Genomic DNA, 16,577 nt, shown 5'->3' with positions numbered 1-16,577 from the left:
TGCCTGGGGAGTCAAATAATGCAGTTGTGGACAGATGTATGCAGCAGAGGGAACTAGTGCTAAAAAATCTCAAAGACAATCTGGCCAAAGCCCAAAACAGGATGAAAATACAGGCTGATAAAAGGAGATCAAAAAGACAGTTTGCTGTGAATGATTGGGTGTGGTTGAAATTGCAAAATTACAGGCAATAATCTGTCTCTTACAGAAGTAATACTAAATTAGCAGCTAAGTATTTTGGCCCTTTTAAGGTCATTGCAGTAATTGGAAGGGTAGCTTACAAACTGCGGCTGCCTACTTCTGCAAAAATACATAATGTATTTCATGTCTCTAAGTTAAAGCCTTTTTCTAGTGAACTTCCTGCTACTTCAGTAATACCACCTGACTCCACTCAGAATGATCAGTCCTCACTCCTCCCTGCTGCTATCCTTAACGCCAGGTTCAAGTAGCTGGTGTACTTTAGGATCAAGTCTTGGTTCATTGGCTAAAAAAGCCTGCTCATGAAGCTACTTGGGCGGAGATGTCTGATTTTGAAGCTCGTTTCCCTGGTTTTTCATCAATTGAGCCTTGAGGTCAAGTCCTTTGAAAGGGGGAGAGTATGATACATTCCATATACATTATTAAGGAATTTGGCGAGAAAGTTTGTTAAAACAATTTGTTATAATTTGTTATTTCCAGTTTTGTTTTTTTCTACTTAGTTTATTACAGCTGGATTAAGGGAATCTTTCTGTTAAGCCATGCTCTATTTATGCTCCGTTAGATTGTAATTATGGCATTATGAAATGAATTACATCTTCTTATCTTAATCTCTCTCTCCCTTTCTCTCTCTATTCTGTTACACAATATTCTTCTTCCTAGCTGCAAGTTCTCTTTCTGGAAATTCTAATTGAATTTCTGGAGAATTACTCAGATAAGGTTTTGAACCTTATCACAAGTTCAGCTATAATACCTTGATAAGGATCTACACAAAGGATTCACTATCAAAATTTTGCATAATCTCTCTCCTGCACTCCACACGTACTCCAACACAACCAGACGAAATAATGACGAAAATAGAAGTATTAATCAGATTTGAGTGTTTGAGCGGGGTTGTACCGAATTATCCACCGCCGATGATCATCCTTTCCACTTATGAAGATAATTATTTGTTATTCTCTCTCCTCTGGAATTTTAGATCTCAAGAAAGTAGATCAAACGGCGTTAATTTTCTGTCATATCAATACCATTACAAGATTTGATTAAAAAATTGCTCCAACGGAGTACTTGTCAACATTCCACTAGTTTTCATGTGGGTCTGAGAATTAACTTCCAACGTATTACGAGATTGCCATTATATCAACGATTTGGTTGATATAAGATATCAATGGGGTCTGGCTCGTTTATGAAGTACGAGTATGATTTATCGTAACAAGCACAGGAGTGTTATATAAACAAGTTACTAAAGCAAATGAAAGAGATGCAGCCAAATAAAATCATGAATTACAGTACATAACATTACCAATTATAATGTAAGAATAAGGAAATTCTCTAGCCGATCAAATGATTCAAACTACAAAGTCTGTAAACAAACAATAATCTACAGACTTCTGAACTCGGATGTTGTTTACCTTGTTCCACTCTTGCATTCCTTTTGGAAGCAACTGACTTCAAAAACAAATGGTGTTTTTTTTCTACGTAGCTAGACCTGTTGTTTTACAAATGGGGCACAAATTCTTGTGTGACAGCCATTGTTTAACACACTCGCGGTGAAAATCATGTCCACAATCCAAAGTGCCTAGGTCTTCTCCATCACTATAATTTTCCTGTTGCAACAAGAAAAAAAAATTTAAAAAGCATTAGTAAATTATAATCATAAGTGATTTGATGTTCAAACATGCATATGGATGGAAAGGGTTATTACCTGACAGATACAGCAAGGCTCCGCCTCAATTTGATCATCACTCATAGTATGTATATACTTGCGTTGCTTCATGCGATTCAAAATCATATCTTCTGTCAATCCAGTGCAAACGCTCCCAATGCGCTCTTCCAGAGCCAATAGCTCCTATAATTGAACATAATATCACATACCTTGCCAATGTAAATTAGTCTGTAGACTACATGACTAGGAACATATACTTTACCTCATAAGACATATTATCAACATCAAGTCGCATGTCCCTGTGCTGATCATGAACATCACCCATTCCAAATAAGACTGATTGGTCAAGGATCATAACATCCTGCAAACAATAAAATAAATAAGTTTCTAAGTTATATACAGAACAGAATTCTTCCAAAAAGCTGGTTGTCTCATGGTGGTTTTAATCTAAGGTTCAAATGAAATTTCCTTTGCATGGCACCCTTAGTTTCTAAGAGTTTGTGGCATTAGCATAAACATTTTAATGACTCAAGGTAAGCAAATTGGCAATATAGTGATATAATCTATAGTAATACACATGAGACTATACAGCAACATATAATCCAACTAATATTGCTACAAAGTACTTCATAATAATTTTAATTCTTAACCATCTTCTATTACAATCAAAGACATACACTTTATTAATGATGGTGACTAATGATGGAAAACTTAAGAAGAATATTCCAACCTTTGCCCGATTCTCCCAAAATAATCCAAACCAATAATCCAAAATAATTATTTCTAGACAGTCCAACCTTTGCTACCCATTTTCTTCTAGTAAACCTATGTGACCGGTTACCTAGGTAAAAAAATTAAAAAAATTACTTCTTTTCCCCTATTCACTCATTTTTCTTCCTCCTTACTTTCATCAACGAATGGCAGCCTAACCCCCCACTACCAAACCATCAACAATGGCTTCCTATCTCTCTCCTCCTCCTTCCTCCCCTTTTTAACACCCTTCCACCTTCAAGTAAGGGTGAGCAAAAATTCCGGGTACCCGGGATTGGAACTGGATCCGGTTAGGAATCGGCGGGTCCGGAAGCAGAATTCAGGTAATAAATTAAGAACCCGGTTATAACCAATTCCAATTCCAATTCCAATTCCAATTCTCAACTTTTTGGAACCGGAACCGATTGGGTACCCGGTTACCTAATATATACTAAACTAAATAAATTTTAAATGATAAAAATATGTTGAAAGTATCTAAATTGTAAATTAAAAAAGTACTATTAATACCTAACATAAATACAAATAGCTTAATGCATATATAAATTTAAGTATTAAACGCTAAAAATGAACCTTACTAAAATAAGAATTATAAATTGTATTATATTTTAACAATTACATACATAAGTGGGTACCCGGTGGTTCCAATACCAATTCCTAAATTTTAGGACTTGGTTGAACCAATTCCAATTCCGGATCCGAATTTTAAAACCCGGTTCAAACCAATTCCAAGTCCGGGTCCTAAAATTTTGACCGGGTACCCGGTTTGCTCACCCCTACCTTCAAGCATAACCACCGCCACCCATCTTCCCTCAACCCCACAACCACAATCGACCCCTTCTCCAACTTCTCTTCCGACCTAGATACTGCTACCCACCCCTCTCGCCACCCTATTTGTCCAGAAACCACCCCAAAACTCAAAACCCCAATGAATGGTAATACCAAAGAAACCCAAACCCCTACAACTCCTCTCTCCTCATTTAGAAATGTTGATGTTAGTTCTTTGATGTTGGTTGTGGCTGTGGTGGTGGTGCTCGTGTAAATGGTAGGAATAGGAATTGGTGAGGTGGTGTGGGTGGTGGGCTGGTGCCTTTGATGTTGGGTTGTGGATTAGGGGTGGAGATGGGTCATGGTCGTGGGTTTGGGGTGAGTCATGGATGGGGGTGATGTAGGCCAGTGGTGGTGGTTGGGGGTCAGGTTATGTTGGTTGTGGGGTTTTGAGGTTTGTGGTGATGGAGGTGGGGGTGGTGCAAGAGCTTTTCTGGGTGTGGTGAAAAGGGTGGCTGTTTTTCTGCTTAGGTGGTGGAAGTGAGGCAGGTTGTGGATAGTGTTAGTGGTGGCTATGGAAGTGGCGGTGGTGGATAAGGGTCGGTTAATGGTGGCCATGGAGCAGGAGTAGGAAGAAAGAAGGAGGGCTTTTTTATTTTTAATTATTATTAGAATTAGAATTAAAAGATTAAAATTAAAATAATTATTTTAAAATTAAAATAATTATTTTAAAATTAAAAATAAAATATTTAACCAACAAGGAAGTGACATGTGGATTGGCACCTAGTTGAATGGATGGGGAGACATGCTGGGAGAACGGTTAGCAAAGGTTGGATTATTCAAAAATAATCAAAAGGTTGAATCATTTTGGTAGAATCATTAAAAGGTTGGATTATTCAACCAATGGAATTTCAAATAAACTAAGATGGCCAAAATCGAAGGACGGTTGATGAAATGTTCATCTTAAATGATGATAAGCAAGATATTTGTTCAAAATTCATTGTAAATGGTCATGTATTTTTATTTTTTTTTCTGAATAATTGTAAATAGTCAAGTAAAACTCTAAAATAATTGTTGACTTTTTATCTCAAACACCAAACTAATAAAGATAATACTAATAAAAAAATCCCGAATAGCTATGTATTCGATAACTTCCCCAAAAATTAAGATTGTTTTTGCTTACATAGAATACATCCCATGCATTAGCACAGGTACATTCTAATTCATATAAGAGCTAATTAAATTTGTCCTTGCATCTAAAAATGGTATGTAGCAAATTCCTTATGAAACCATTTAAAGTTGTTCACTTAAATGGACACCCTATTTCTAAGAGTCAATGTTGCATGGCCTAGAAATATGTAGCAAATTCCTTATGAAACCATTTAAAGTTGTTCACTTAAATGGACACCCTATTTCTAAGAGTCAATGTTGCATGGCCTAGAAATATCCATTACTAATCGTCAAATCCTAAAAAGATTATAAAGTGTAATGATCAATGCACAGGAATAATATGGATTGTTTGACGATTAAGGGAAAGGGAACAATTGATTTGGTTAATACCCAGCCCTTTCCCTTGAAATTCCTACGGTCTCTTTTCTTTTACCTTAGTGCCCAATTACTTTGGTTATTACCCAGCCCAGCAGCCCTTTCAAAAATAGTGCCCTCCGTCTATTTATAAATTAGATAGGCAGTTTAAGTTTATTCCTATTTCTCCTTGTGAACATTCATATTTGGACATTACATTAACCTTGTCCATGAAGCATATTCAGCCACAATAAATTAATGAAAACTATCATAAGAAAACAATTCAGATCAAAATGAGCATCCAGATGTTATTTACAATCCAATTCTAGGCCATCAAAAGCTATAGCTGAAAGCATTATCAGGTATATGAGTCTACAGCGATATGCATGAGATAAAAGCTGTTAAAAGATTTTACACTTATGCAGAATTGAAATGAGAAGCTAACCTCAAAACGTAATCCTTCACCTCTACGCATGATATCCAAGACATTACGAAGCTGTTCCACAAACAATAAACATCAGCTTCAGATTATAGTTATCCAGATTTCATACCATAGCAACATAAAACAAAACAGTGAAACAAATCACACTGCACCTTATCTAATCATATATTCTACGGAAACAGACAGGAACCATTAACTCTTTAATAAAGAGCACATCTTATAATTACTGCAAATATTCATGCATCCATCGGATTTAAGTTTATGTCCCATCAAAAAAGCAATTGTAACACACTAAGAAAAAACTGCCAATAATTGCCTAAGAAAGATAGGGTAATAGAAATGAATCTTACAATCTTAAAGATCTGAGAAAAGAATTACCAAGGAAATAGACACATCAACATTCACATCAGATTTATACTCATTCTTTGAATCAAAGAAAATATTCCTTAGTACATAATCTTTTCACCTAGCTTTTTAAAATTTACGTCAGATGATAGTTTACAATGAGTTTATGACAGATACAGCAAATACAATCCAGCAAAAAGAATCTCAGCAAAATAAAGAGTAGAACCAAGCTGAAGGTAAAGATAATCTAATTCTATTAGTTGCCAAAAAATTTAAGATGCGCAAAGGTAATTATAACAACATTAACCACCACCACTAAAACATAAGTTTTGCTATCAACTTCTCTATAAAGCACTAATGATCGATTTTATTAGGAGTTGCTGCACAGAATGCCATCTAACCAAAAGCAGAAGAAAAAAAACAATTTTTGCCTGGAAACTAGATCTCAAAGTTCAGTCGAAATAATTTCTGGACAAATCCTATTACTTGGCATAACAATTCTCAAAGCCTTGCAACATATAGCTCCCTCCATAAACAATAACTGTAATAGTTGAAAGTTTGAGGTCATATAATAATCACTTTTGGTTCATGTAGCCGATCCCACTTATGTGATTAAGGCTTTGATTGATTAACAGAATATCCAATCATGGGTAACCAGCATATATTTTTCAATAATAAATCACTTCAGTATTTTTGTTCGAGTTTCATTATAAAATAAATGAAGCCAGACAAAGGATTGAGAGACAAATTAACGTACAATAGGCTACTTCCAAAGCAACTCGTGGTAGTTAGTATACTATGGTTAGATTAGCAAAAGTTGACCCGATACAACAACCTAGATGGATCAGGTCAAAACTAGGGTTCCATAACCAAACATGACAATCTAATTCCTATTTTACATTGAATGGAGCAGGCAATTGGCCCAATTTGAACAAGTTCATAACCCACAACACCTTAAAAACCATATAATTACAGGGAAGGGAAAAAAAAAAGGGGGGGGGGGGGGGGGGGGAAAGAAAGATAAAAACCAAACCTATGTTGAGATGTAGTACTCCCTAAATTCCCACCATTTCTATCATATAGAAATCCCACTCTCTAATCCCACTCCTCACAATACACTCTATCTTCTATCCTCCATCACGTGCACAGTCTCTCTCACTCAGATATTTCCTTTTAATTAGCTATCCACTTCACTCGGCCTCGTTGATCTCTCTTTGCTATAGTATCAGTAGAAAGATTTCTACTCTGTAATTACTAAAATAAACAAATTATAAAAACAAAGTGTTTTGTATATTTATTAAAATTAACTCATTAAAGGTCTTTCCCTAGCTCACTCTTTATAATACATGGTTTATCCCTCCTAGATACATTCTAAGTGTTGGCTGTCATAGCATGAATTGCTGGCATATTGCGAATTTAAAATTGGTATTTACACAATTAAAACTGTTTTCATAAATTTATATATTAACATAACAAATGTACATTTATACACCTTGTATACTTTGTGAAAAAATAGTGAACAGGTTTCATCACAAGGTTTTCTTACATATAAATTCCGACGATATTAAGTATAACAGCTTCATCAACATTAAAATAGTAAAAGCAAGGTGTGATTCAAAACATTTGTAACTAATAAATGCCTTTAAACAACAGCAAGCTCAAAATCATTCATCAAACAATTTACACACAAGAAATGGCTAAAATAAGATGAAGGGAAAGAGGGATAAGTGAATGGAGGATTCCGAGAATTTAACATCATTTGAAAAGTTCAAAGATGTTTTAAACTAGATTCCTAATGTTTGAAACATTATTAGTGGTGTAATTTTGGCTCATATAATTATACCAACCAAACATGCAAGGAGCTGTAAAAAGAGTACTATTAGGGTAAACAGTTTGGCCTCAATAGGAAATTAATTTACAATCCAAACACAGGTACCATGCGACATTGACACCAAGAGAATTACCCCAAACCAGACATTATTATTTAAAAAAAAAAATATCTATCATCAAAATCGAAAAAAAAAAAACATATTTAAAACCACAGAGAAGCAGAATATCAAACAAACCTCAGATACAAGCCTGCTTCTTCCTTCGCCAGCAGTTGCTAAGGCCCGCAAAGAATAAGGAATCCCAACAGCACCATCACCTTGCCTTTCACTCCACAATGCGGACCTGGAGTGTGACTGATTATGCCCCTGGTTTCCACCGCTAGAAGGAAGTATACCATCTTGCGAGGAAGATGGACCTGAATGAAGTTGGCCACTGTTACTGCTCTGGCCTGCAATGTCAGACCCAGCTGCAGATAATAATGATCTACGAATATATTCAGATAATCTACGGGAGTACTGTGATGAAGGATGGCGGTGAGAGGCCCAACTGGGTCCTGGTGTAGTATGGGAAGCTGAAGCAGACCCGGTGCGAGAGCTCGATGGAATGTTTCTAGAGATACCAACAGTACCACTACTTAAACTCCAATTCGTTGGAGTTTGAGACGAATTTCTAGGCTCTACTGGAGGTACAAACATAGGATGTTCTGCAATATTTCTCGACAAGTTTCTAGAGTTCAAATCTTCAGGCAACACAGTATCCCCACCAGAAGGAGCAGAATTTGATGAACTTCCAGCCTGTAAATTAGTGGCTCCATTCCACCTGTGAGATTGCATATTTCGCCGAAGGGCAGATACACGCGAAATGACTGGTTGACTTTGTGGAACTGAGCTTTCCAGGGGATTTGGTGACATCAAATCAAGAGGAGTTATCGGCACAAACCTTAATGGCTGATAAGCTGATGAGCTATCAGGTCGTCGGGCAACACTGCTACCAGGAGTGGGTGAAAATGAATTATTTGGCAAAGAATCTGGTTGTACTGAGGGATTCACCCTCAAACGATAGTTCCTCTGAGTGCTTTCTGAAGCTCCGGGTACAGTAAGAGGACGAAGACTATCGGCAGGAACTCCTCCACCCATACCTAATCCAAGTCGGGGATTGACCTGTTCAGGAGGGTTAATGCTCGGAGAACTTTCTGATGAAATGGATACATTAACACTGCTGCTGGCATCATAGCGAGGAGGAACCGCCTGCCACATGCCACCTTCTGCCCTTGCAAAGCAATTTCCACTAGTAGAAGACTGTCCAGCATTTCCTTCAAGAGTCTTTCTCTTACAAGAAAGACGACGACCATCCAATGAGCAACCAGGCCTACCCTCATCTTCTTCAACAAGGAAACCACCACCGTCAGATGAAGAAGCAAAAGGATCAGAAGAGCTACTAGCTGAAGAATGAAATTTGCTCTCAAAGCCAATAGATTTCGACAAATTAGGACAGTCTATACAATCATCAACACTATGAAAATTTCCGTCAGTTAAGTCACGATTTTGCGAAGCAGATTCAGTGTCAGGGGTTCGCACATAAGAGGGCCCAGTTACAACCTGGCTGTTGCTAAGGTTTAAGTTTACACCAGTGTGTGAAACAAAATTTGTAGGCTCATATCGTTGCTCCTCTAGCCTTAATGCAGCACCAACAGAGCCATTCAATGAAGGAGACCATCCACGTTGAGTCATTCGATCATCATAGTTAACCAGGTTCTGAGGATTAGTAGAACTTGATTCACCAATATTCCATCTATTAAAGTTTCTCCCGTCTTGGCTTACACCACCCATATATGTATCTGAACTAGTAGCAGAAATCCTATAATCAGACAACCTGCTTTCAGCAGAATTCCGGAGATTATTCCAGCAAATTTGCTGATCTACACCCACGTTGCTTGATGGAGACCCATAATCAAAATTTATTGAATCAGGCAGGGAACCAATGGTACTCCTTTGTCCCTGCATCACAGCCTGTGCTTTCTTCTTTAGACAATGATTAAATATTGCAGGAGAAATCAAAGAACAACCGCTGGTGTATTTTGAAGCTTCTCAAACTGCAACCACAGATAAAATGAGACAAAGTAAGTTTAATGAGGACAAAATCAACTCAGTGATAAGGCACCACATAGCTTAATACAAACAAATTACTAATCAAATAAACAACCTCGCGTAAAGATTAAAATAAGATTTCCCAGTCCCAAGCACGTACAGAAACTGAGAGGATATATATCAAATGATGGGGAAATTACAAGAAAATTGCTAGACAAAACAAAAAAGTACAAATTTAATATTAGAGCTTACAAATATTATCAACTCGTGCACAATGATAATAAAATGAGAAATAATAAAGAGACTATAAAGGAAAGATACATAATCATACATACAAACAACAACAAAGCCTTAGTCCCAAAAGGCTTGCTGCTTCGCTTGCACAACTAAACAGTATGATCTTCAAAAGTTCGCTAACAAGCGAAGACCAGAATATAACTCCCCTCAAGCTATCTACACTACTATACCCCACCAAGACAGCCACCATGCGCGTAGATTCAATTAACCAACAATATTCTACTCCAAGGTTCGTCACTATAATTTATGCCAGCACCATATAATGTACATCACTTATAAACAACATTCTATCCCGCCATCGAAATCCGCATTCACTGTAAAAATTACAGCTTTTCTCTAGTACATTCCAAAGAAAGAAAATCATCAATAAAAATACTCACATATATACAGCAACATCCCACAGAATAAGCAGCAGCAAGCAATACCAACATGATAAATCAAAAAAAATACTCACATATATACAGCAACATCCCACAGAATAAGCAGCAACAACCAATCCCAACATGATAAATGAATTAACTTTAATTATACACAACAGGAAACCTAGTTAATTATTACTCATAATAAAGTAAGTCCCTCAAACTAGTATTTTTTCACACCCACACAAATTTGTACAAAAAAAATGGGCAGATACACCTCCAAAATTCAAAAAGGTTGAAACTTTTGGAAAATTATAATCATACAGTATTTCAAATCGGGTCCTAACAGATTCAGAGACTTCATAACTGCTTGATAAAAATAAAATAAAATAAATAAAATAAAGTAAATTGAATAATCTACAATCATACATAAAAATCTTAAATTTAAAACAAATTTCAAAAAATGAAAAAAAAATAACGGTCTAAAAAAACCAAGTAGAAATGCTTAAAATCGAAGGACTAAAACCAATCCCAGAACCAAAAAAAAAAAACAAAAAAGAAAAAAGAAAAAAAAAAAAAACTTTAAATCAAAGAACACAAAACACAAACAGCAAAACCAACAGCCGATGATCAGAAAGAAAATCAAAAATTAAAAATATGAAGAACATACCTCAACAAATGGATCTGCCTCGAAAACTCCCAAAAAATAAAAAATAAAAAGTAACAAAATTTGGCAGAAAACAAGGGTGGTGAAGGGGGAAAATCAAAAATGGGTAAGATAAGAAGTCATCCAAAACCTACTGATTGAAAAATTCTCTCTTTCTTTCTCTAAAAAGAAGAAAAAAGGGAGAAGAACGAAGAGAGAGAAAGAAGACAACACAAAACCCACTGAGCAATAGGAGGAAGAGAGAGGTTGAAGGGGTTGGAAGATGAGGAGAGAGAGGAAGAGAGAGATTGAAAAACAAACAAGGTGCAAAGAAAGAGAGAGGGGATTAAAGAGGGGTGGGGAGAGTGGGAGACATTATTAATCTTCAATTTACCTATTCATTTCAAAAAAAAAAAAAAAATCTTCAATTTACCTACACTTGTATATTCCGGTAAACGGGTTGGGTTAGATCAGGTAAGATTGAGTCGGGTTAATTCGGATTAATGCCATAACCTATGCGGGTCAGGTTGGCGTTGGATTATGCTTGAGTCGGGTCATAGGTCTTGTCGGGTTTGGGTCGGGTTTAAGTCGGGTTAATAACATGTAGAGTTACGTTCGGGTCGGGTGAACAATAGGTTGGGTTTAGTTCGGGTTTTCACGGGTTAAAACGGGTTAGGGTAATTCTCGAGTTTGAGTCGGGTTTAGATCGAGTTAATAATTTGCAGGTTAGAATCAGATCGGGTCAGTCTTGGGTTTCAATCGGGTTCGGTTCAAGTCAATAATTTGCGGGTTATAATCAGGTCGGGTCATTCTCGGGTTCAAGTCGGGTTCGATTGAAGTCAACTAATTGCGGGTTATAATCAGGTTGGGTCATTTCCAAGTCGGATCGTTCTCGGGTTCAGGTTAGGTTATGTTCAAGTCAATAATTTGTGGGTCACAATCAGGTCGAGTCATTTCCAAGTCGGGTCATATTCGGATTCAACTAACTATTATAGATAATTATCATTTTTATCAAGCTAATTATTTCCTTTGACTATAATATATATGGCAACATACTAGGGAACTATAGCTTAAAATTTAGGAAGATAATCATCTCCCCTGACCATACTCTTAAAATTGGGGATGATGCTCCTTTCTTTTGTTGGCCTAGAATGACTTGGTCTCCCTAGACAAAATGCTTTGATCAACAATAATAAGGTGGTCTAAATTGAATTTAAAGTGATTTGAAATCGGGTCAAGAACAATTTGGGTTGAATTTAGGTCGGGTCAATAACAAGTTATGTTGATTTCGGGTCGGGTTAGTAACAAATCGTGTTGAATTTTCAAGTTTGGGCCAATTTCGGTTCAAGTCGGGTTCGATTCAGGTCATTAATTTACGGGTTACATTCGGGTCGGGTAATTTTCAGGTCAGTTCATATTCGGATTCGGGTCTCACATACTCGGGTCAAGGTTAGTTTCAGGTCGGGTTTGAGTCTCCATTTTTTCGGGTTCAAATGGTCGGTTAATAATCGATTTCGGGTCGGGTCAGCTTTTGATAGCTCTAAATTTACCAAAATTATGTCCAATTCCAACATATTTATTACATTTTTTTTAAGCAAATACATTTTTTCAAACTTGTAAAAATCGTCTTTGATATATATTTTTTTTTAACTTTTTTGTAAATGTAAATATGTAATAAAAAAGGAGATTATGTGAGGGGAATTAGTAATGTAATGAAATCTTGTTTGATTTTATACTACATAATATGATATTTAGGAGTGTTATTAAGATTGTTTTAGCTGGTCATATTAAAGTTTTAGTTGTTTTAGTGAGGATTTGATCAAGTAAATAAAAAATTTGTATTAAGTATGTAATTTTGTCCTTTTATTTGTGTGGCACCATATAAATTAACTAAGATTTGGGGTGACAACGAACCAATTTCTAAGCGATAACAAGGATAATTTATCATAGAAATTAGGAAAATTTCACATTTGCTATCAGGGAAAGGACCCTAATTCACATTTGCTACCTCTTTAATTTTTTTTTTTATTTTACTACCACCCAAATCCCAAAATTTTAGATATCACTACCATTTGACGGATGCCGTTACTATTTCCGTTAGTGAAACCCAACCACCGTCCAACCACCTCACCGCCACCGCTCCATCTTCAACCACCCTTATTGCCACCATCCAACCTCCATTTCCCATCAACGCCGGCGCCCAAAGAATCCCACGGCAGCCGCGAAACTCCACCAGCAGCCCACCTCCTTCCCAAACGCCACCAACACCTCCTCACCTTCACACAACCACCAAGAACAAACCCATTTCCCAGCCCGGTTCCAGCGAACACCTTCACACAACCACGAATAAAAAACGGCCCCATTCCCAGCCCGATTCCAGCTCGAACATTATATATTCACCCATCAGCGCGGAGGTTCTCCAGCCAGCCACAAATTAAATCGCAAACCCTAGCCACCCGATCAACCACCAACCCTCACGAGAAAACCAATCAGCCCCCTTTAATTCGTTTTTCGTGGTTTTGGGGTGGTGGTTTAGGGTTAGGGGAGGCCGAAAACGCGGTAAAGGAAGGGGAGGGGGGTCGATTCGGTGGAGGGAACGGGGTTGGGGGCGGATTCCGGGGGTGGTTTTGGTTTCGGTTCGGGGTGGTTGGTCGGGGCAGCGAGAACGGGAAAAGGGGAGGGGGGGTTCGCGTTGGCTGCGTAAGGGTAGGGGAAAGGGAGGGGGTGGGCACGCGCCGGCGCCGGCTGCCGGCAGGGGGGGAGGGCAGGGGGTGGCAGGGGAGGGGGAGGGGTGGCAGGGGAGGGGGAGGGTGGTTTATTTTATTTATTTTTTAATTTATTTTTTATTTTTTTTAATAAACTTAACGGAAATCGTAACGGATTCCGTTAAGTGGTAGTGATTTTTAAAAAACTCTAATTTAGGTGGTAGTAAAATAAAATATAAAATTAAAGGGGTAGCAAATGTGAATTAGGGTCCTTTCCCTGATAGTAAATGTGAAATTTTCCTAGAAATTATCTATGATTTGAGACGATAACGAACCAAAACTAAGTAGAGGTGTGGGACCATATAATTTACCTATCGTATGAAATGATATAAAATCAATTTCTAAACGACAACCTGGATAATTTATCATACAAATTACCTAAAATTCGTGATAATATCGGATCAATTTTAAGCAATGGAAGTGATAAAGTATAGTAAAATACAGTCTACATATTGACCAACAACAAAAAAATTTCAAATACAAAGTAATATTTCTATCATTTAAATCAATAAAAATAAAGAAGGTCAATAATTTCGATTACAATGTTACTTTAGTATGAAAAAATTTCGGTTACAACGTTACTACGTTAGTATGTTTTTTCATCTCTTTTTAGGTGCAATGAATTTTAAAGAACTAAAAGGGTATCCTACTAATAAAAGTCAGTAATTTGGGCCGCTTACCAAATGGTGTTGTGTCTCCCCACTGTCTTCTTTTCTTTCCCACTTTCTCTGTCAAAACAACCACCACCATTATTATTATAAACAATTAAACATGCTGTGAAATGTAAATCATTTAGTGTGGATGTGAATTGGTATGTAACTTCCCCAAGTCACATGATGTGGTGGAGACATTGGTGAGTGGATTATTATTATACCACACAACCAAAATCATTTAACCCCGTCTAAATATATGTTAACCACGGTCAAAATATACATTAATTACTTTTATAACTAAGGCTTTGGTAAATGATACTCCGTCCGTCTCTTTTTTATAATTACGTTTAGTATGAAAAAGATTTTGAAAGTATACATGATAAGAATATATATTTTGGGAGATGCAGAGTCGAATAAAAAAATTCATGGCATAAAAATCGGAAAATATGTGGATCCAATTTTCCATTTGTTTTTTGCTGACGATAGTCTTTTGTTCGTAAGGGCTAACGATGCGGAAGTGGATAATGTCTTGGATATTTTCTCCACCTATGAAATTGCTTCAGGCCAGAAATTGAATATGGAAAAGTCCGAGGTCTCTTTTAGCCGAAATATTGAGCCAGATAAGCAAAATATGCTTCAGATGAAGTTAACCTTTAAGGCTGTTGAGGGACATGACAAATATCTCGGGTTACCAACCTACCTTGGTAGCTCTAAGAAGAGGGTTTTTTCCACTATTCAGGATCGGGTTTGGAAAAAATTGAAAGGGTGGAAGGGAGGTTTCATTTCTCAAGCCGGAAGGGAAGTTCTAATCAAGGCGGTCGCACAAGCAATTCCTACATATGCAATGCAATGCTTCAAAATCCCGACAACTATTTAAAATGAGATTGAAAGACTTTGTCGGAATTTCTTTTGGGGTCAACGAAAGGAGGAAAGGAAGATGGCTTGGATTGCGTGGGAACGTACTTTTCTTTCGAAGAAGGAAGGAGGCCTTGGGATGAGGAACTTACAAGCTTTTAATAAAGCTCTCCTGGCCAAACAAGCATGGAGGATCCTCACAAATACTCCTTCTCTGATGGTGAGAATTTTAAAGCAGAAATACTTCATGAAATCTGATTTCCTCTCTGTGAAAGTTACTTCAAATGCCAGCTATACCTGGAGGTCTATTCTATCGGCCAGAGATTTGATCGAAAGGGGGGCAAGAAAGCTTGTTGGAAATGGTATGTCTACTGCTATATGGACTGACCCGTGGGTTCCAACACTCCCTTCTTTTCGTGTTCTTCCGTCTCAGCCTAGACATGGTGAGAAACCTGAAGTAGTGGGTCAACTTATTAGTGAGGGGGAATGGAACATGGAGGCCTTAAATACATTCTTTTTGCCTTGGGAGGCTGAGGAAATTCTAAAAATCCCTCTTGCTCGTTATGGGGGAGTGGATGGGTGGACTTGGCATCATACTAAGAATGGAGAATTTTCGGTCCGTAGTGCTTATTATGTTGAGATGAAAGCGAAGATGGTGGACCAACCTGCTTCTTCCTGTACCCCGAATGCAAATTTCTGGAACAACCTCTGGAATGCGAAGGTCCCTGCCAAAATAAAATTGTTCGGTTGGAGAGCCTTACATAATAGCATTGCTGTTAGGGATGCCCTTGCTAAGCGAGGTATGTGTGTTGATGTGATTTGTCCTTGTTGTGGTGAGACGGAAGAAACTCTGATGCATGCTCTTGCTCAATGTCGTGAAGCCCGCATGATTTGGTATGCTTCTCCTTTAAGGCTTGATATCCCCTGCTCGACACTTTCCTTTTTAGATTGGTATCAATCTTTAGTGCTTTTGTATAAGGAGAAATGTTGGTGGGATCTTTTTTGGTGTATTGTATGGGGCATTTGGCTAAAAAGAAATGCTCAACTTTTCGTGAATAGGAAAGTTGAAATTGAGGATGTCATCTTGAAGGCAGTTGGGTTGGTGGGTGAGTATGCAAAAGCTAATGAGAATTGCGGCTTTTTGGGAACCTCTCAGCAAGTTAAGCATGCTTGGCTTCCCCCTAGACCTGGTATATACAAAGTTAACTCAGATGCCGCTTGCTTCAATGATAATGTGGTGGGTTTAGGGGCTGTTATGAGAGACGTGGAAGGGGATGTGATGGTGGCGACCTGCTGTAAAATGAAGGGGCATTTCTAGATTATTGTGGCTGAGGCGCTGGCGGCTAGACATGCTTTCTCTATTGCTTTGGAAGCGGGGCT

The 16,577-nt window shown here is 37.6% G+C and overlaps 1 protein-coding gene across 1 annotated transcript; it reads right to left on the bottom strand.

Moving 5' to 3' along the window:
- Positions 1–1,436: 1,436 nt before the first annotated feature.
- LOC145638985 (putative E3 ubiquitin-protein ligase RHG1A) lies at positions 1,437–11,266 on the bottom strand. Its single transcript, XM_081690070.1, has 6 exons — positions 10,949–11,266; positions 7,772–9,627; positions 5,364–5,414; positions 2,121–2,219; positions 1,898–2,041; positions 1,437–1,799 (listed from the first exon to the last, which is right to left on the bottom strand). Exons 2-6 carry the CDS (start codon positions 9,536–9,538, stop codon positions 1,668–1,670), a joined length of 2,193 nt encoding a protein of 730 aa, XP_081546196.1. The 5' UTR covers positions 9,539–9,627; positions 10,949–11,266; the 3' UTR covers positions 1,437–1,667.
- Positions 11,267–16,577: the final 5,311 nt, after the last annotated feature.

The sequence above is a fragment of the Chenopodium album genome, chromosome 7 (assembly GCF_948465745.1).
Source record: "Chenopodium album chromosome 7, dcCheAlbu1.1, whole genome shotgun sequence".
NCBI classification, from domain to species: Eukaryota; Viridiplantae; Streptophyta; class Magnoliopsida; order Caryophyllales; family Amaranthaceae; genus Chenopodium; species Chenopodium album.
Note: the sequence above shows the minus strand (reverse complement) of the source record. Positions and strands in the feature narration are given on the sequence as shown.